Source organism: Limulus polyphemus, unplaced genomic scaffold (genome assembly GCF_000517525.1).
Source record: "Limulus polyphemus unplaced genomic scaffold, Limulus_polyphemus-2.1.2 Scaffold5212, whole genome shotgun sequence".
NCBI lineage: Eukaryota > Metazoa > Arthropoda > Merostomata > Xiphosura > Limulidae > Limulus > Limulus polyphemus.
The window spans coordinates 40,790-61,947 of record NW_013670822.1 but is presented as its reverse complement, the minus strand read 5'-3'; the positions used below and the strand labels follow the sequence as shown (position 1 = coordinate 61,947).

The 21,158-nt window shown below is 30.8% G+C and overlaps 1 protein-coding gene across 1 annotated transcript in view; it reads left to right on the top strand.

Moving 5' to 3' along the window:
* The first annotated feature begins 9,723 nt into the window (after window positions 1-9,723).
* Window positions 9,724-21,158, top strand: part of LOC106472277 (guanine nucleotide-binding protein subunit beta-5-like) — a 17,059-nt gene continuing 5,624 nt past the window's right edge. Inside the window, exons 1-5 of the mRNA XM_013932907.2 lie at window positions 9,724-9,837; window positions 10,248-10,374; window positions 13,022-13,165; window positions 13,749-13,889; window positions 19,484-19,580. Of these exons, the coding sequence (XP_013788361.2) occupies window positions 9,776-9,837; window positions 10,248-10,374; window positions 13,022-13,165; window positions 13,749-13,889; window positions 19,484-19,580 (571 nt within the window). The 5' untranslated portion in view covers window positions 9,724-9,775. The remainder of the gene's footprint in view (window positions 9,838-10,247; window positions 10,375-13,021; window positions 13,166-13,748; window positions 13,890-19,483; window positions 19,581-21,158) is intronic.

Sequence of the window (21,158 nt, the reverse complement as noted above, 5' to 3'; positions counted from 1 at the left end):
ACAGAGTTTGGAGAGTCAGCAAGCTTCTCTGATCCCTTCTGAATGAAAAAGGGAGACATTTGCCCTAGAGGTTTGTCAGACAAGGAATGGAGAATAAATAAACGAGATACAGGAACAGAATGAGGTAATGACTGTTGTTCAATCTTCCAAACATGGTCACTTTCCTATCAATAAGCTGTTTATTGTATTTTTTGGGTAACTGGGTAGAGGATCCATAAAAACATAGAAAATACAGTGTCCACTGACCCCACCCACCATGGAGCCCTACAAGAGGACACACTACAATGTAGCTATGGTAGGGTTTCATGGGCACTATACCCAAAAACCAGCATTAGACACAATGTCCACAACACTTGTTGAAAACATATAACACTGGCACTTAGCTGCCCAACAGGATCAACCAACTGACCCAAGGAAAAAATTCTCTGAGATTTACAAACGAGATTGTGGAATCTACATCATTTCATTCAGTAAGAGTGCAAAAATTGGCCATTGTAAGCATAGCGTCATCTCTGAGTGCTAGAGCCTGGATGGCAAACTTTGTTTGGACCAAATTTAAGGAAGTTAGAATAAGAAACAAGTCCAAGATCCTTTCAAAATAACACTTATTGTAATGATGTACTTTAATAAATAACAGTAAGACAGTTACATAGCCTGACTTGCAAGTTAGCACATTTGAAAGCATGTAGTTTGAATAGCATCTACTCTAAGATGTCTGGGGACATCTTGATTGCAAGTTGCTTTTTGTAATAAATATTGTGTGGCAACTATGCTTTCTTAACAAACTGACATATTTGATTAACTTTGATAAACTCAGTATGATGTATTTTCTTTGACATGGAGTAAAACAATTATCATTTTAACCACAATTAAACATTAATTACATTGTTTGAAAATCAAACAAAATAAAATTTAATTACTAAAAATAAACAGAAACTTTGATAAATACTTATTATTAATTTATCAATGAAACTAAATGTTTGTTTGGTACAATCATACAACTATAATATAAAGATTTTCCTCACACAAAAGATCCATTTTTCCATATCTGAGAAGGAGTAAGTGCTTGTTCTAAGTTTTAAATATTACAGATCAGTGGTTCTCAAACCTTTCTGCTTGTGGACTGCTTGAATATTATCTCAATATTATCACAATGTGTTCTATACACTATGCTGCAACTTCTTTTACATAACCAAGCAACCTTTCCATGGAACACCTGGAGGGAGCCCGAGTACTATAGATTGAGTGATAACTGAATAAGCTTCTACAGAGCTATATTAGTATTTTAGAAAGTACCACTGATTCATAATTGTTACATTACATACATTCTTTAAATAGACATCCACAAAAGCCAGAATTTATCATTTCTACTTTCATAAAATTTATGTGTTTAACTATTTCAACCCGGATTCGGTCTGTGGATCCGACCTTGTAACCATTTTGTGCTTTTTATAGTTTTCATGCTATAACTTTTAAATTATTAAGCAAATGTTAATGACATTTGGCAGGTTATCAGTAAACATTACAATGTTTTCATGTGCAAAATATCTAATTTTTTTTATTAAGTCATAAGGTTTGTAAAGCAATGTTTCTCTTGTGCCTTTTTTTTCTTTTCACATCTTGCCTATCTATCAATTTTATGCATCAGAACATTTTGAAATTTCACACGCAAAATCTTTATAATATCCAAATAGTTATCAAATGTTTCTTAAGAAAAAACTTTATATTCTATCTGTTATCTTCAGTAATTAATCTCTGTACAGGTTCAGTAAATTTGACCGATCTCACAACCACCATAAAAAATTAGGAAATAAACATAAATTATACATCTTTCATTCTAGAATGAACACAAATTATAGCACGAAAACATAAATTTTAAGACGAAATAGCTTAAATCTCATAACATTATACATTTATATATTTTATTATTTTTATTATATTGACCTTTCACCCGTGCCTGGCTAACAATACAGAAGTTACAACAACGTGGCTCACGTGCACTCATGTTATCATATCAAATAACATAAAGGTGACCTTTGGTCTGTACAAAGTAACTTGTCAGCTGTGATTTAGCAGACTAGTATTTTGTAAAATACAGTCACATCTCAAATAATATACGTTATATATGTATATAGATTATTGGTATTTTGAAATAAGTTCTTAAACTTATTTTTCTTAAAACATAGAACAGTAACCAAAGAAGTACAGCAAACAATTATCTCTTCTAGTTATGACCTTTGTACTCATTTGCTACTTGTTGTAGGATGCTAACTAAGCCTTTAAAGATTTTGCACGTGGAGGATAGGAAACAATATTTTTTTTAGGTTTATATATACATTTGAATAAAAAATCATAAATTATTACATCAGTACCATAGAGTTCTATAATTTATCAAATGTAGTAACTAAGCTGTATTTGGGTCTAAAAAAATATGAAATTTCATACAGACTAAAGATACAACCTACCTCATTGAAATATTGATTTAAAAGAAAGAAATTATGCTAGGTATGTTAGAAATGTATAGAAAATCACTAGGGGGACATTCTGAGCTTCTGATTGGTTATTCATGTCATATATAGAAGTAAGTGTTTATAAGTGAGCATTTCCAAAAATGGAAGGAAGTGAGCGGGGTGCCATTGTGTTTGATTTATTACATGAGCAATATCTAGCAAGACTTTCTTACTTTATATTATAGCTTGTCAATATCAGTAATTTGAGGTTCTAATTTGTATAAAACTGTAATCTTAGTATTTTGACTTCACAAACATCTAATTTGAACCAGTGCTACATTCAATATACCATGTGACACAAAATCTGTTTTTATCTGTGCTTTTTTAATACTTACTTTTAAGTTAACAAATTCAGTAATGTATAGTTCTAAAATTTTAATTATAATCTACAGTTTGATACCAAACTCATTGACATAAATTCATGTAATAGTAGTTCAATAAAATTTTGAATGTGAGTCAACAAACAAGATGACATGGCCTTTCACCTGTGACCCATATGGAAAGGGTTAATATATTGGAAGAAAATTAGTATTACAGAGTTTAAATACTAAAATAATTAAAGCATGTAGAATATATATAGCATTATCATCATGGTAAGTAAACCATTTAGTCTATGAAAGATAACCTGAGACTGTTATAAACCACTATGAAAGTTGTTTACTTTTACAGGCATTAATATTTTCTCATATTACTTGATAAATAATTGTTTTTATATAATTGTCAAATTTTATTTAAACACTAAACATTGTCACTTATGTTTTATTACTTCATAGGTGAAAAGAACATTCTTTTCATGTTTGTTTTACAGCTGTCACATTGTTGTGTTTTGAACATAGAAATCATTCAGATAATTACAGGTTATGAAGGTGTTTTACACTGTACATAATTCATTCTTTGTATATGTCAGGCTTATCTATGTTAATACATCCAGTGTTTGTGCATCATTAAAATAAGAAGGTAGTGGGTAGTTTACAGTTTCAAGGCCATATTATCAAAATGCTTTCAAATGTCTTGTGCTCAATGCTGTACCATTGTCTTATGCCATACTCTAAATTTTTGGCAATGACTGAATGAATGTTGTATAAAATTGAACAGATCTTATCTAATTAACCCTGAGCTGAACCTTTAGTTTAATATATTTTCTTGTTATTTGGGTTAATAATTTATCTGATAGATTCCTTACATCTTTTACCAAATAAATTTATTGTTTTGTAGCTTCTACTGAGTATCCTTAAGTAAACCGTTATTTTTAAAAAATAATTTTCTTTCAATAAATAAAGTTTTCAGTATGCCAAGGATAATGCTTTTGAATTTTGACTTAAAATAAAATCAGTATTTGGTTTGATATATTGGCAACTGTAACAGGAAATACTTGTACGTATCCTTTCTACTAAACAAATAACTTGATCATATGATATCTTTATCCATAATGTATGGCGTTAAGCAACTTAATTTATTCAAGAAATGTTTTAATTTAACATATATCTCCACATGTATGTGTAAAACCAACATGATTTGTAAGGGTGCTTTAAAACCTTGGAAATTATACATCTTGCTGCTGAAATTTTGGGAGAGTTCTTAAAAATGTTGATTTTTAATCAAAGTAGACAACTGTTGGACAATTGACCATTCCTTATGCAAAAACATATAATCATGCAACTTGTAAAATTCATAATTATAAGTAAACACCCCTTTAACTACACCCATGTATAGCACTCATGACCATTGTCAATCTGACAGTCAAGGAACTACACACTTGAAATTCAAGCATCAGAATTAATCAAGTTTTGACTCATAATTTTTCATATTTTCAAGAATAAGGGAGATAAGGGCTATATGACATGAAAGTCTTGAAATGTAAGCTTGAATAGTGCTAGGGCATTTTGATAACTGCTAATAAAATTTAGTTGAAAGTAATTACCAGTGACCACTAGTTTGAAGCTAAACTGTAATACAAGAAGAAATATAAAAGCTGACAGTCTAATCTTTGTACTAAAATGTGAAAATTACAATTGTTGCTTTACAGGAAGTTCAGATAAAATTTAGTCACACAACCAGTGTTAACTAGATGCAATGGAAATTCAGTGTACAAAGTTTATTCTTAAATTTAACAGAATACTATAACTTAACAACTGGAATATGAAGTTATTGCAGAGTTTAAAACCTTCATATTAATTTCATTATGTTTTTTTATTGTTTGCTAATTGATGATTTAGGCAGAGTATTCATGGTAAAATGGGCACCATCTGTTTTACACAAACAGCAGAACTAAGTGATAATGTTTAAGAAGCCTTCCATTATGAGGTCAAACTATGAATTGGCTGCATGTGTTTGATAAAGATACATAAAGGGTTGATGCAGGATGTGATCAGTTAATGGTGCTAGAAGTGATGGTTTTGGTTTTAGTTACAGGTTTGAGTGTCCTTGCATGTTGATCAATGAAAAACAAACTTCTGATCTCTAAGTCTGTTCTTTTGTTCATTAAAATATTCAGTGTATTTGCACAGAAAGCTTCTTTGGTCCTTCTGGTTTTCCAGAACCTCTTTATGTCAATAATTACTCCCTTAAACCTTGACTTTAACTTTTGAATTAAGTAGCAACTCATTGCTAGTTTTTTTTTTACTAGTAAATTCAAGACTGCTACTTGCAACAGCATTCTTTTTCTCTAAAATTGTGTTGTGATTAACTGTTTCATGTATTACATGTTTAAATTTATATCTATAATTACTATGTCATGTTTTCCTTCAAATATCAAAATGCATTTTAATTCTTCAAAATTTTACATTTGTATATTTTAAACTCAAAGTGAACAGATTATTGCATGGAAACTTTTTGTAAGCTAGAAACAAGAGTGTTGAATTTTCAAATAGTGTAGTTAACATATGGATAGTGATTTTCTAGTGTTTTTTATTATATATTACTTGCCTGGTGTACAGATTAGAAATTTAAAGATTGAAACCCCTTGCTTATCTAGAGCTTGTAACTAAATACAAAAATGTGTAATTAAATTGTAGAAAATTACCTGAATATACAGTAGGTATATTCATATGCTATGTTATATAATGGTTTGGTTTGTGTTGTTTACCTATCATAAATATGTATTTAAGTTAGCAAAGTCATAGGTAATGATCTAACTTTATGCATAAATATATATCACTTATTACTGTGGGGGTTCTTTGACTTACCAGAAATTGTGATTAAGATATAACTTGTGTGAAATAATCTGGACCATTTTCTTGTATCATATTTTCTGCTTACATTTGTAGGACACTGGGTTTGAAGTCATTATTGAAATAAATTAGTGTCTATATCTTTTGTAGGAGTGTGAGACATCTTAGAAATGTATTTGCATTTATGCAGAATTCTCTGTTTTGTAAGCAGATTTGCTACTAAGAATACAGATCTGCATATTGCCTGCATACATAAAAATGTAGGTTAACACCTCATAAAGAAGCTTTGACATTTTAAAAAATTCAATGAAGAATGTTTATCATTTTGAGGAACAATATGTCCAATATCACTTATGATAAATTGAAGTGTACAAACACTGTTGCTAATCATCATGCACAAAAACAGATTCAAGCAACAACATGCAGAGTGGGCACAAGAGCCAAATCAACCAACCATTCATCACATACATAGCATAATTAGATAAGAACTGTGTCTGAGTTTGTTTAGCTAATGCTACACATCATGCACTACATCCATATGGCACATGTTTCATGCAGTAAAAGTTTACCTATACCATGAACTATTTATTAACCTAGTTTTCATTTTATAAGGTTAGTTTTTAATGTATTTTATTATTGTTTAATGTATTTGTGTGTGCATGCATGCATGTATCATACATAGAATCTAGAAGATGGTATAAAAATATAAGTTAGTATTTGTGCTATGTTGTGGGAAATGCAGGTTCAAAGGTCTAGTGCAAGGTTTGTTGATCATTTGGAAAGGGTTAAAAGGTTGATAACCACTAAGTTGTCTAAAATAAGTTCCTGCCTGTTGAATTGTTTCAGTTTTAAATGTCATTACACCTCTAACATAGAGCATATAACATTTGATCCAAGATACATGGTAGTGTGTCTTGCAGCCCAAAAAACAACCTGCAGGACACACTGTATGTTATTAATAGCAATGATAGTTTAGTGATATTCCACCTTCTGCAGCTTGGACTGTGTGGATTCAAACTATAACATATTTTCAGTGGATGTGCTGTACTGGACTCTTACTCACATACCAAATTTCAAGGCAATCCATTAAAAAATACTTGAGATATAACATCTCCAATTTTGATTGTGTTTCTTTCTCCTTTTTTTTTCTTTGCACCAAAAGTAAGGAAACTTTATTTGATAGAAAAACATACTTAACTTTTGTGGATTTTTTCAAATTTGGTGCATTAATAGATTTTTACAACCTACAATTAGGAGTTTTATTTGGTGTAAATATAAGCCACATGTGCAAAGTTATTCAACAAACACTGCTCATATTTAACAAAAAATTTTCGCGCACTTATGCAAAAAGTTATGTGAGATGTCAGTCTAACATGTTTACTACAGCTTCACCTAAGAGTAAAAGTGGACAGTTTTTTGTCATTCGGAATAAAGATAGCTGATTTAGAGCAGCAAAACTATAAGGTGAAAGGACATGCAGATACATTAGTATTGATTAGGCCAAACAAACTAGATTAGCAGTTTCTAGCTCAAGTTTTCAAAATAATAATATGAATAATATTATTCATTGCCAACTTGTCAGCACAAATTTATTAAATTTTTTGAAATTATCCTAATTAAAGAGCAATTAACATAAATATTGATTCTTGTTATGGCTGTACTGATTGTATGGGATGATGACAAGAAAACTGTTAATATAAATTTGCATGATGTTAGTATAAAGGAAGCTATTAACATTGTTTTAGAGAGGAAAAACTATCACCATATATTTTAAAGAATCTGGTTGGTTCTGTATAGTAAAGGTCTGTTCCGAATAATAGGGTTATGATCCTAAAGCTAATGTTGGTCACTGTCAAGTGTCACTTTCTTATTTGGTGTGGTTTGTTGGTGTGTATTAACAGAAAGTCATGATAGTTCATCAAAATCACTTCAGGTGTGAAAAAAATGGTGGGACTACCATCATGCCCAAAGTTGAACAAAAAATGTGGCCTGGCTATCTAATGAATGAATACTTGCTGTAAAATTCTTATCAATCCTGTAAGCACAACTACTAGTTTGGCCATCAGTTTTGATTTCATTCCTTTAAGTTGCACACTGAATCCTTTTTTGACTGCACCTTTTTTTCACACCTAAGGTGTTTTTGATTAGATTATAATAAATTTGATATATGCCTTGAAATTGTTCCCTCGAAAGGCCTACTCTTGTGAAATTTCCATATTTTGGTGCTGTTATTTAATGAAACAAAACTTGAAACTTGCAACAGTTAAGACAAATAGTCAGATTGGTTACTCAACTAATTTTGGTACAAAGCATACTTATGCATAAATTAATTGTAACTATTTCAAAATCACTTACAATTTTATTGAACATTGTGCTACTACTGATTTTCTATGTTTAGATATAAGCTTGATTTTGGTATACTCCCAGACACATGTCAAACCATAATTTGTGAGCTTTAAAGGTCAAATTTAATAGCTTGAGGTCCTGGCATTTTGGCATTTGCTGTTCCAGTGAGCTAACAAACTGAAATCTAACACTTGCATCATTTAAGCTACACACTTATATACACTCACACATACATGCACACAGTAATTTAGTTAGCATAATTTCTACATATTTATCTTTAACTATTTATATAATAATGCTCCATTACTATTCATTTCCATACATGATTAGTTGAGCAAGATGACAAGAGCAACATCTGTACCAGTAATACTTTTTAGTCCTTATATGTTTAGGAAGAAAATAGTGTACTATATGAGTAGAATCTTCTGTTTATATTTTAATATGATGACTTACTTGGAGTAGTGCAGGTGTAATTGCACAAATGCATTAATATTATGTGTTTGTGTGTGTGTATAAAAAGTAAGTTGACCAAAATAAGCCATCATCCCATTGTAGAGTTTCCAAATTTGAAAAAGTCATCCTCTTAGGAATCAGCCAATTCACAGTTATTTGTTATGTTAAGTAGTAGTATTGAGTCAAATTAGTAATCATTATTGAAATTTGAATTTGCAACATGACATAGATGTAATTTGTATTTCTACATGACTAATTTTTTAGTAAATAATAAATATTCTTAACATGCCTCAGTTCATATTACTCTCACTATCTGACAGTAGATCAAGCCAATAGCTAGTATTTGTGTCCCCTGATTAAGGTATACTACATCATTTATTAATTGTAGCTTTCATTAACATAGTGGTTGTACTATTTATTATATTTAGTGCCATTTTTTTATATTAATATTATACTTTTTGCTATTGAGATTGTTTTCTGTTGTTAATATATGTATTTAGGACTAACCTAGATCTCCTTAGCTAGCTGAACTTCATGAGTATTACAGAGAATATGGCCAAACATATATTTAACAGTGATGGTACCCAACTAATGAAACAGTGCATTCTATTATTTATGACTAGCAGTGTGTTTAATATCTATACTGAATTCCAGGTTGACTTTTAGTTTCATTCTAAGTATATAGCTTGCTCTGATCGGAAGTTAGCATTTATCTCTAATTTTTACAGGAGATTAAATGAGTGGCTTTGTGGGAATTTTTACTTTGTTTCACCAAATTTCAGTAAATTCTTTCCTTTCTTGTAAAGTTTGACTTCCTAGATAAATATGAGTATGTTTTTATATGGTAGTTATTATAAAATACATACTTTAATGTCTGTTTTACTGAGGGCTACAACTAGCAAATGCAAATCAGAGAATGATGTGAAGTAGCAGTTCTGATAGAATATCACATTAAGACTGAAATTTACTTTAACATTACTCTTATTTAGTTACAAATTACATGTATTTGTTCTTTTCTAAAGTAATGTAACTAGACTTTGATCATGAAATAGTTACATGTAATTTATTGCAAAGGAACCATGGAAAACGTTCCTCATGATTCAATTAAACTTATGATAAAATAGTTATAAAATGGATAGCAATAAATAAAAATTGAATGATGTCTTACGTGACTGTAGGATCTTTTGTTTGATTTTCATCTCTTCCTGTCAGTTTTATTTAATAACTTATGTTGTTAAATATATCTTTATAAAGTCTAAAACATATTTTCACTATAATTAGGAACATGCAGTAACAATGCCAACTACTTGGGTGATGGCATGTGCATATGCTCCCTCAGGAAACATGGTTGCTTGTGGGTAAGTTTAATGATTGTTTGTCAGTGCTGTTGATCAGCTGTCTAGTTTTCATTAATGCCATTAAAATGATCACATGTATCTTTCCTATTTTTTTATGTTATATAGGTCATAAAGATAAATATTCTTAATGCTGTGACTACTTTAGGATGAATACAATGAGGACAACTATAAATAGATCTTGACTTTAGGTTTTGTAAAAAAACAATATGATGTTAATTAAAAAAGAAATGTTTATTTATTCTCTGGCACATAGTACGACCTAATATATATATATATATATATATATATGTTGAATTGTGTTATACATTGGTCTTTATCATCATTGTCCTTTTATGTTTTCTGAAGAATGACTGCCCCAGTCTAAAAAGTCAGAATGGGACAATAATTTGGTATATATTTGTTACATATAGAGGCCTGGACAATAAAGTAACTGTTTATCCCCTGAGCTTTGAAGAAGATGCATCCAGTAAGAAAAGAGCAATAGGAACTCATACAAGTTACATGTCTTGCTGCTTATTTCCTAATTCAGACCAACAAGTAAGAATTAATATACTATTTATACATTATTACATGTGTAAAAAGTGAACTAGAACAATCTTAATTACTGTTACTTGTGGAATATGGTAGATTTATTTATTTTTTGTAGTGCTTGCATGTATGACTCATACACATGATTTGGAAATTAATGCATTTTAGATGAGAATGTGATTATTAATTACAAGAAACTATTAAATTATTTAAACATGCACCACTCAAAACATTTAAAAGATATTTGGAATTTTAATTTTTTGTTATGACAAGGCAAAAAATACTTTTATAAAATATCATTAAACCCTTCAACTAATTTCTATGTAAATCAGGCATTTGATGACCAGTTGTGCAATCTGAAATGCCTATTACTACAGTTAGGCGATTAGTGGGTTTTGTAAATTGATTAATTGATGATGACATTCAGCAAATACATTTGATTAATCAATTAGTAGTGTTCCACAAATCATGGTAAATAAGAGAAAGCAAAAAAGAATTGATGGTAAATGCTGTGATGCTGTCATCTAGTTGTCTTCCCTCTATTCAGCAGTTCAAAAATGAAGTTGTTAGTGTTTGCTGCCAGACAGTCACCTTCCCTCTGGTTAGTAGTTCAAGGTTAGTGATAGTGGCAGATATCCTTTGTAGCTTTTGTCATAACAAAAACAGTGTATGCAACCCGAGACTTTTGAATCATACTCCATTCCACCCCCAAAATCACTAAAGCTGAACAAACTTGAAGTAAAAGAAAATAAAACTTAAAAGTCTAAAATTGATCGGAGCTCAGATATTCAGTCATAAGGCTTTGTACTTAATAACAGCATACTTACAATTTTTCAATTACTTGGAATAATAGAAAATGGTGATAATCGGAAACATTAATTTTGGTTAATTGATTAAATCACCCAGCTCTACTGTGGTTGGTTATTCAGCCTTTACTTGCAAATGAACCTTAGGTAGATGTAATTTAAAAGTTCATGGCATTTCATATCAGTATGGAGCATGGCCACCTTGAACAGCAAGAGCAGCCTGAGACCAAAATTGTATGCTGAAAACCAGAGTTTATAATATGATCCCGAGTTGTAATTTACCATTTCTCTGAAAGATCTGTCTTAAAGATGTTATTATATCTGGAATCACTTGATGCAGTGTGGTGTGTCTCCCAATGTGTGTCATTTACATGCTTGTTGAAGGAGAATTCTGGTAAATGTGTGAAGTTCTTTTTATTCAAACAATCTCTTCTTCAAGGCATAAAATTTCCTAATGGCTTGTCAGAGGTCTAGCCATAGTTTATGAATAAGTTAGAGTACTATGAACTTTGTCATTATTTTCAAAACAATGACTATGAGAGAATTGTACTTCAGATCACATGACTGATTATTAGATACCTAATTTTCATAATCATGGACTGAGGAAGAGGAGGATTAGCATTATTTCACACTATTATTTTGTCTTGTCATAGCTATTTCAAATTTTAACTATCCTTTAATTATTTTTAACTATTTAGTTCAGATTAAAAGTTTATGTGATGACATATTTTGTTGTACACACCATATGATTGCATTAGTTTAAGGCTGAAGAAATTAAATTTGTTTGTCATAACAAAAGAAACGTGTTTAAAATATTTCTGTAATCATCCAGTTTTGAAATAAATATTGAAAAGAAGCACGGATTTCTTTAAAGATCCCTAAATTTTATCAGATAATAATTGCACATATACTGAATTGTATTTTTTAAAAGTTTCACAAATTTAAAACCTAATTACATTAGTATTATATTAGTGGTTGTTATGAAACTAATGATTGATCATTAAAATTCATATAAGAAAATGACTTGACTTTGTTCTGTACTTTATGATTTGTATTTAAACGTTTTTAAAATATCTAATGGCTTATATCAAAAAAATTGCTTTATAATTCTGCTAAGGTTGTTATTTCAAACTTAAGAAATGTTTTTTTAACTAAGTGTTTTAAAATTGTAAAAATACAATTGGAATGATAAAGTTATGGTGTTAATCTTTCATTGATACATTTCTTCACATGTTGGAAAATGTTTGATGTAATTATTGATATGAGTGTGCACTTTTGTTTCTTACAGTTTTTCTACTTTAAAATTTAGATTTAATGATGGATGAGAAGTTTCCCTCTACCCAGTTCAAACATTAAATGGTTATAAAGCACATATATAAAAGAATCTACTCAGTGTATAAACTAAAGTTTGACATTAAAGATTTGGTAAAACAATAGTTTAGAGTTAAGTGCTTTCATAATTTTAAATTTAATTTTGAACTAAATATATATATAATTTAGAAACAAACACATTCTTAATTTTAAGCCGAATAGTCCACAAATCAAAAATTGGTAAAATTTGCAGTGTAATGTGTTAAAGCAACAGACTAAGATAACTCCAAAATAAAATTCTCTAGAATTAGCTAGTTGCCCAGAAACTTAGCTTATACAGGTAGTAATTTAATCACAGTGTCTTGAGGTACAAAATACAGAATATTGGTCTTTAAAAAAATATAAATAATTGTTCAGTCTCTGTCACATTCAATTGTTAATATTAGTCTTGTACATGAGATCTTACATTTAGGTTGCAAAAGCTTCAGTTATAGTTCATTTTAAACTTTTTTTTTATTATAATATGTGTTTTTCCTCAGATTCTAACAGGAAGTGGTGACAGTACATGCGCTCTGTGGGATGTAGAATGTGCTCAGTTACTTCAAAGTTTCCATGGTCATGGGGGTGATGTAATGAGCTTAGATTTGTGTCCATCAGAGACAGGCAATACTTTTGTGTCTGCGGTAAGAAGTTATAAGTATTATGTTCCTATTCTTTATGATAATGTAGAGAATGCTATTGTATATGCTCATATTCATGTATTATTATGTTTTATCATTTGTACTGACTGCAAAGCTGATAATATATATATTTATAATTGTGGGTTCCACTTGTGTGTGCATTAATAATTTATAAGGATTATTACCAGAAAAGCTTGTAATCATCTTTTTCCATTTTCTAATTATTTCTGTTACCTATTTAAAAAAATGTCATGTAGATTTGCAATGGTGATATAAATAAGAGAGATTGAATCACCATCTGTTAGGGGACTTTTACCCTAAATCTAATCAGGAAAATAGTTTTTGTTGTCTTATTAGAGTTTACATTTACAAAAATGAAGTCAAATATTTAAGATTTATATAACTTAACATCAGTTGATCATATCTTAACAATGCTATCTTTACATTTGTTTTCAAGTTTGCATGCATTATGTTTAAACCTTAAAGATGACAAGTGGCTTGTATTGAAAACAAAGTACATTTTAAGGTGTTTAAAACATTACCCGAACTAAACTCTTTCTTTAAAATGTACTTTTTTTTTCACCAGGGCTGTGATCGGCAGGCTCTTCTCTGGGACATGAGAACTGGCCAGTGTGTGCAATCCTTTGAAGGTCATGAGTCAGACATTAACACTGTGAAGTTTTATCCAAGTGGAGATGCTATAGCTACAGGATCTGATGATTCCACTGTAAGTAAAATACATTATGTTTCTTACCAACGTTGCTTGATGGAATTAGAATTAAGCAAGAAAATTAACAGAAAACTGTCTGTATTTTCTACAGCATTGAAATTCACAGTCAGTGGAAAAGATGATGGCAGTCTCAGTGGTCACTCCAATGTTTTCTTTATGTTTAAAAACAATTATATATATGGGAAAATAATTAAAAACATAACCCTATGATACTTCATCTAGGAAAGTAATTTTCAACCTGTGGTTCATAAGCTCACTTCAGGTGGTTCTTTGAAAAGGTTGCTCAGTGACAGAAAAGAAGTTGCATCATAGGGTATGGATCTCATTGTTATTTTCTAAGGTAAAAAAATAATTCAAGTGCTTTATGAACAAACAAAAAGTTGAGATTGAATCACTTGTTCAGGAGATTGGAGTAGAACTGCATGCAAATAATTACATCAATGTAATCATGATGTAATGGAATTAGCATTAAATTGGAAACTGATGATTAAACAAGAATAAGTCAACTGCCCTTTACTTTCTTCTATTAATCATATGAATGAACAGTGTTTTTTATTATGTTATGTAGTTAAAACCCTTTACAAACAGTATGTATTTATAATACTAGAAATCTGCACTAATTTCAAGTTGCACAGGTCAACAGCTCAATGAAACATATGTGAGGATCACAGTGGCAGAGTAAAAATTCATAGAACAAAACAAATATTTATTTAAAATTTCTAAAAGGAGCTGTTACAAAAATGACTGCTCATTAGATCTTGCAAACATAGCTTAACTCTGTATTTGGGCTCAATCATTTTGACTAACCTTGTAACCACCATGAAACTATATGAACTATAAATCTGAATGTATTAAATGTATCTTCATGAAATTTGGCAAGCTTTTATTAAAAATTACATGTATGTTGTACATTGTAAAGAAGTTTTACTAAAGATTTGGCTGTGAATTTACAAACCCTTTACTGAGTCATGCTGAGTAGACAGTAATTTTCATGCTAAGAATAAAAATACTTTTCGTCATTTCATATTTCATATGAATGATGTATAAAACATAAGCGAATATCAAGTTTTTTTGGGGAAAAAATATATACTTTGTGTTATTTTCTTTACCCTAACACCAGCTGTAGCAAAAACAGTGAGACAAAATATTGAAAGATATCAAATTGAATGATGAATATGACTTTTTAAAAATAAATGCAGAATGTAACAGACAGTTACAATTGTTATCCTAGCACAGCTTCAGTTTTCTCAACATTTCACATGTGTTTTCTTTTAATTTTATTACTTTACAGTGTTTTTTTAGACCCCTGTAACAAAATGATGGTCAATTAACCAATGTAGCAGAACTTAATATAAATAACCAATCAAATTGCTGTCAGTTATGATCATCTGATGCTGTTAACATGTGTTGGTCTTGTGTATTTTTTCATTTAATTCTTGTTCATGGAGTTTTTATTCAATCTACTACTTTCTAAGTTTTTAATTTTAGTAGCTTATGGTCCACTGTTGAGACAGCAATAAGTTTATGGACTTACAAAGCTAAATTCTGAAACAAGTATTCACTTCCACACACACATCAGTTTTACTCCCCATGTATTAATGTATTCTACCAAATAGATTTGCAAGTCACCATCCTTGTGAAAATTACAACTTAATTTTACGTGTGAAACCACGTAGATCTGTGCCACTGCATGATGATGTCATTATGTAGCAGAACCCTCCACTAATAAGAGTGTGACACACCACCAAGTGCAATGACTCCACATACATCTCATGCTAATGAATTCTCATTCTTTTCCTCCACACTGTTGTGCACTGACGTGTTCCAGTTTTGCTGAGATTTTCAACTTTACTATTCTACTAGTTTTGAGTTTAATTATACTACTAGTTTTGATGTGGGTGAAGAATTTCTTCACACAGGACAAACTACCATCATTTTTACTGAAAGTTCTTTATTTGTAGAAGACTTGACAGCTATTGTGTGGTGGGATCCATTATGCAGCTGAGGTGCCCTGCTCCCATCCCTTCCACTCATTTACTCCTTTATCTCAACTGATCTTTCCTTCCCAAGACTTCTGCAGCTAGGGAATGTGTTCATACCTCTTCTCCCATATCCCTTCCTGTTATATCTCACCTCTATAATTGTTTGGATCCGGACAGACTCTTGTGTCCTGTATGGGCTGTTCATTGTTAGTTATCACAAACTTCCTTCTTTTTTGGGGTTTCTTTCACCATTTTTTTTCATAGTGTGGGGGCCCCTCTACTAGAGATTTCTGTCATACCACCCTTACAGGATGGATCTACTAACTCATCCATCTGGGCTACACCTGTTTGGGGGTGGATGATCATAGGCTATTTTGTGTCCCTTCTCATCAGATTCATCACTTCACACTAGGTCCCAATTAAGACTTTATTATTAATTTGAAATGTTATTGTAGACTTTTTAAAGCTCTTCTCATAGAAGTTATTATGTAATGGTTAAACTGTTTGAAATACATTTTAAAAGTGTCAGTTAATAAATGTGTTATTTTAAATTGATAAAGTATCACATTTTTTTGAATAACTTCAATGAAACGTTTTTAATGAACTGTACAATATCACAGACAAAAGTATAGTTCACACATGTCAGAACACTGGGCCGAGACTAATCAAAGCATTATGAATACAGATAGCAACAGGATCACTGGAGGTTATAATTACCTTGTTTTCATTCCTTCTAAATCTCACCTGTGACATATAGAAACAGAATCATGTAATTTTTTTACAGGGGGCTGTAAAAGGTATTTGTGAATATCACCCAGAAGCTTTGCTGCATAATACACATTTAGGCAGGAATAGCTAATATATATTAGAAACTATACAGTGTTATAACTATTTTAATGTTGCTTTGGTTAGAGTTACCAATAAATTATTTAAGGAAAAAATTATTATAATTGACATGTCTGTTTTTCTCAAATCCTGTTATGTTGTACATGGAGTATTTCTGTGGTTCTTATTATCAGGTCGTCAAGAAATTAATGTCACATTTTGGAATACTTTCATTAACCACACCCCAAAAAACGTACATTACTTATAATAGTTACATGAACTGCCTAAACGCCACATTAGTGTAGCTTATATAATGTTTAAAGTTTAGTATAGTCTAATCCCTTATAGTGATGGCACACGACAAGACACATATTCGGCATGTAATGCTGTTTAAATACAAGAGGGGAAACAACGCCACTGTTGCCAAAGAAGTTATGGAAATGTTTGAACGTTCGTGTCAACTATGGTTCAGAAAATTTCGTTCGGGTGACTTTAACCTTAAAAACTGTGGTGGCAAGGGCCGACATGTTGGAATTGATATTGATGCTCTGAAGACGCTTGTTGATTCTAACCCAAGGTAACACACTTGTGAAATGGCCCTGAAATTACATGTCGCTCATGAAACAATACGTAAACATCTAATGAATATGGGAAAACTCCTTAAAGAAGGTGTTTTGGGTGCCTCACAAACTCTCTGATGATCATCGTTTCCAATATGTAAATGTTGCTTCGTCTCTTCTGGTGCGTAGTGCAAATAAACTATTTTTGGACTGAATTGTCACTGGTGATGAAAAATGGATTTTCTATGTGAATATTAAATGCCAAATACAATGGCTCAGTCCTAGAGAAAAACCACTTCCGACCCCAAAACCTGGACTCCATCTGCAGAAAAAAAAGTGACATTAATTTCTTGACGACCTAATACAAGGTCAGGAATAGGTCAGTTTCAATATTCAGTTAAGTTTATCATATTAAATTTTTGGTACATTATTTGCTTAAGAACACAAAGCATGGGTCATTTAGTTTTGGAAAAGATATAGTTATTTCATGAACAATGTCTATTAAAGGTATCTAGTAATCAAGACTCACAATAGTGAGTTGCACAGCTAAGGAAAAAGTAAGCTAACATGAAGCCACTAATAAGAGAGTTTTTACATGATGTGATTGTGTAAAAAATTGGCCCCCGTGAAACTCACCCATTTTAATAGCTGCATTTTAGCTATTCAAGACTGTAAACCATCAAGACATTAGTAGTTAGCACATAGAAAATGAAATGAAACCATTGCCGAGACATATCCTAGTTGAATCTGACCATATTGTTCATTTTCACACATCCATTTTATTTTTATACCGTGCTTGTTTAATTTTCAAAACTCAGCTATCATCTGAAACTTTGTTCAGTTGCTTTGAAATTATTATCAGCACCTCTATCATGTTCACTCTACTAGTAGTAGTGCTTGTGGATCGAAACAATAAGTTTCGTGCTCCACATGGCCAAAATCTAGAATTTAAATTTCCTTTAAACTTTACAGGGATAAACAATACCATTACTTTTGTTTTATGCAAAATTTCATAGATTTCTGACAAGTAGTGTTGTAAAGTGCTTATAAAGTTTTAAATCGCCTATGCCAGTGGATGGAGTTTAGACTGGCTTCCTGTGTAAACACACGAGACTTGTGAGTTTTAATTGTTTGTTCACAGCCATTACTTTTATGTCCAAGCTAATACATTTATTTATATACTCATGCATCACTGTAGCTCGTGCTTGCTATATAATCATAGGACTTGCTTGTATTCCAGTATTATTTACTATTCTGTGCGAGGGGTGTGTATTTACTGTCCACAGTATATTCATATGTACCTACTAATATACAAACTCTGCAAGTGTTTTTCGCTGGCTGGCAAACTTTGGCCAGATTTGTCCAAGTTTTGAGTGTTACTCGCTATTGAAATGTGATATTAACTTGTTGTGTGTGCCTAGTGCTAACATTCGCAAGGATTTTTTTTCTTGTTAAATACATGTATAACAATGGTATATGTATTTCACACAAAAAATTGATATCTAAACCAAAAACAGCTATTTGTTATACAAACAGTGACTAAAGACTTTGATATCAGAATATGGCTAAGGCAATCAGTATTATTGTATAAACTTAAAATAAGACCAAAAACTTGAGCACTTTTGAATAGTTGACTATCCTTCTTCTTCCTTGTTCTCCTGAAGAAGAATAGTCAACTATTCGAAAGTGCTCGAGTTTTGGGTCTTATTTTAAGTTTATTACACTTTATGTGTGATCCTTTTTGCTAACTCTTTTATCAAGAGAGTATTAATGTATACATAGTTTAAAATTGCTTGCTAAAAAAAAGTAAACTCTGTACTTGGTTTATAATTATTTTGTTATCATGTTTGTCAATTGTAGAAATGATAGCACAAGTATGAGTTGCTTGTCAATTGGCTATTTTTTTTGTCAATACCTATATACGCATAATCATATAGAGTTTACTTTTTTTATCAAGCAATTTTAAACGATGTATCCAACAATATTGATTGCGTTGGTTGCATTCTGATATCAATTCTTTTAGTTGCTGTTTGTATAACAGTTAACTTTCTTGGCCATTCTTTTTTTACAGCCATGCTGTTTTTGGTGTAAATTTGATTATGCACGGTATATGCATGTCATATGTTTTATATTTTGTATTGACAAATCAAATGAATTAATATATCTTAGTTGTAAAGGTACATAAGATGGAGTTTTTCTATTTAATGATTTTTGTTTTTGTTAGTGCCGACTTTTTGATCTAAGGGCTGATCGGGAAGTTGCAGTTTACTCTAAGCAGAGTATCATCTTTGGTGTGAATTCAGTAGATTTCTCTATCAGTGGTAAGTTGAAACTTAGTTTAAAAGATTTTATAAAAAACAATACATGTATACTCTTTAATGGTTATTTGCCAGGGGCTAAATTTCAGGTTCAAGTGCACATCTGCATATAAAATTTAAGTAGAAATAATAATTTAACTGTATTTGAATGCTTTTTAACTCAAAACTTATTTAATGTAATTTACAAAGAAGAATTAAAAAAGTAATATTTCATTTCTGTGTTGTTCTAAGGAGACTTGCCTATTAAAGAAGATGTTTACCAATTTTCTTAGAATCTTTCTGCCCATCTCAAAGTGTAGATTTGCATTTGCTAAGAAACTAGTAGTCATTGATAAGGTAATAATTCTTGTTTTATTTCACACATTATTTTCTTTTTCTGCTAGTGGTTTAATTACTTCAGTCCTTCCTTGTCATCCTTTTATGGTGTCACAGTATGTGGTTTGAACATCTGCTAATGAAGCTCAGCATGAAAATAGCTGTAACCAATGTTTAAATAACGTTGTATAGAGCAGATTAGAAACTATTTACATGAATGTAGAGTGTATAAAGTGGTTTGAGCAATTACTCATTATTTCTTAAGATACCAGTTGGAGCTACTGTAGGGATGAACAAAGGAATCAAATAGGAAGTTTAGAAGACTTAGGTTCTGGGAAGATTTTTATAGTTTCTTTAGAAATTCTTTTCATTCCCGAAAATGGTTTTATGTTAAATGATACCTGTTTGAAGACTACAGAAATTATCTTCTGTGAAAAGACAACTGTTAAGCATAGTGAAGTTTAATGAGTATGGAAAGCAAATTATTTAGTTGACTCAATTCATTATTTGTTGAATATTTTTGTTAAGTTTATTGTATTCAAACAATGCACACAAATAAAATGATTTATTATTTATTGAAAAGAAACTATATTAAGTATAGATAAATTGCTCTTAACCAAGAACATTGTTGACCTAAATCACAATATCTAGCATCACGGTAATAATGATGACACCATTTTCAAAGGTGAGGACCTAGTTCAAGATTAACTTATTTTTAGTTTTTTCCATGTTTTTATTATTAATAACCAAAAGTGGTGACCACTGCAAGAGGCAAATAATATATCAAAAGAAATACAATGCTTTGCAAAAGTATTCACCCCCATACAAAGTTTCTACATTTTGTTGCCATCTGAGTTTGCAATCATGAATGGTACTTTATATTTAGAATCTACACAATCTACTCCAAACTGAGAAAGCTAAAATACAAATGCTGATATTATGTAAGTAAGTTAGATTTTCAAATAATATTAGAATATTTTCAATTTCATAAGTATTCAACCTCTTTGCTATGACAACTCTAAATTAGTTCACTTGCAAAAAATTAGTTTGAAGGGTCACAAAATTATTATAATGGTCTCTGTCTGTGTGCAATCAAAGTGGTTTAACTTGACTTCAGAGTAAATGTCTGTTCAAGGCACAACTCGCATAGTGATGCAAGAAACAAACCATGAAGACCAAGGAGCTTTCCAAACAAGTCAGTGATAAAGTGGTAGAGAAGCACAGGTCAGGAGAAGGTTACAAGAAAATTTAAAAGTCACTGATTAT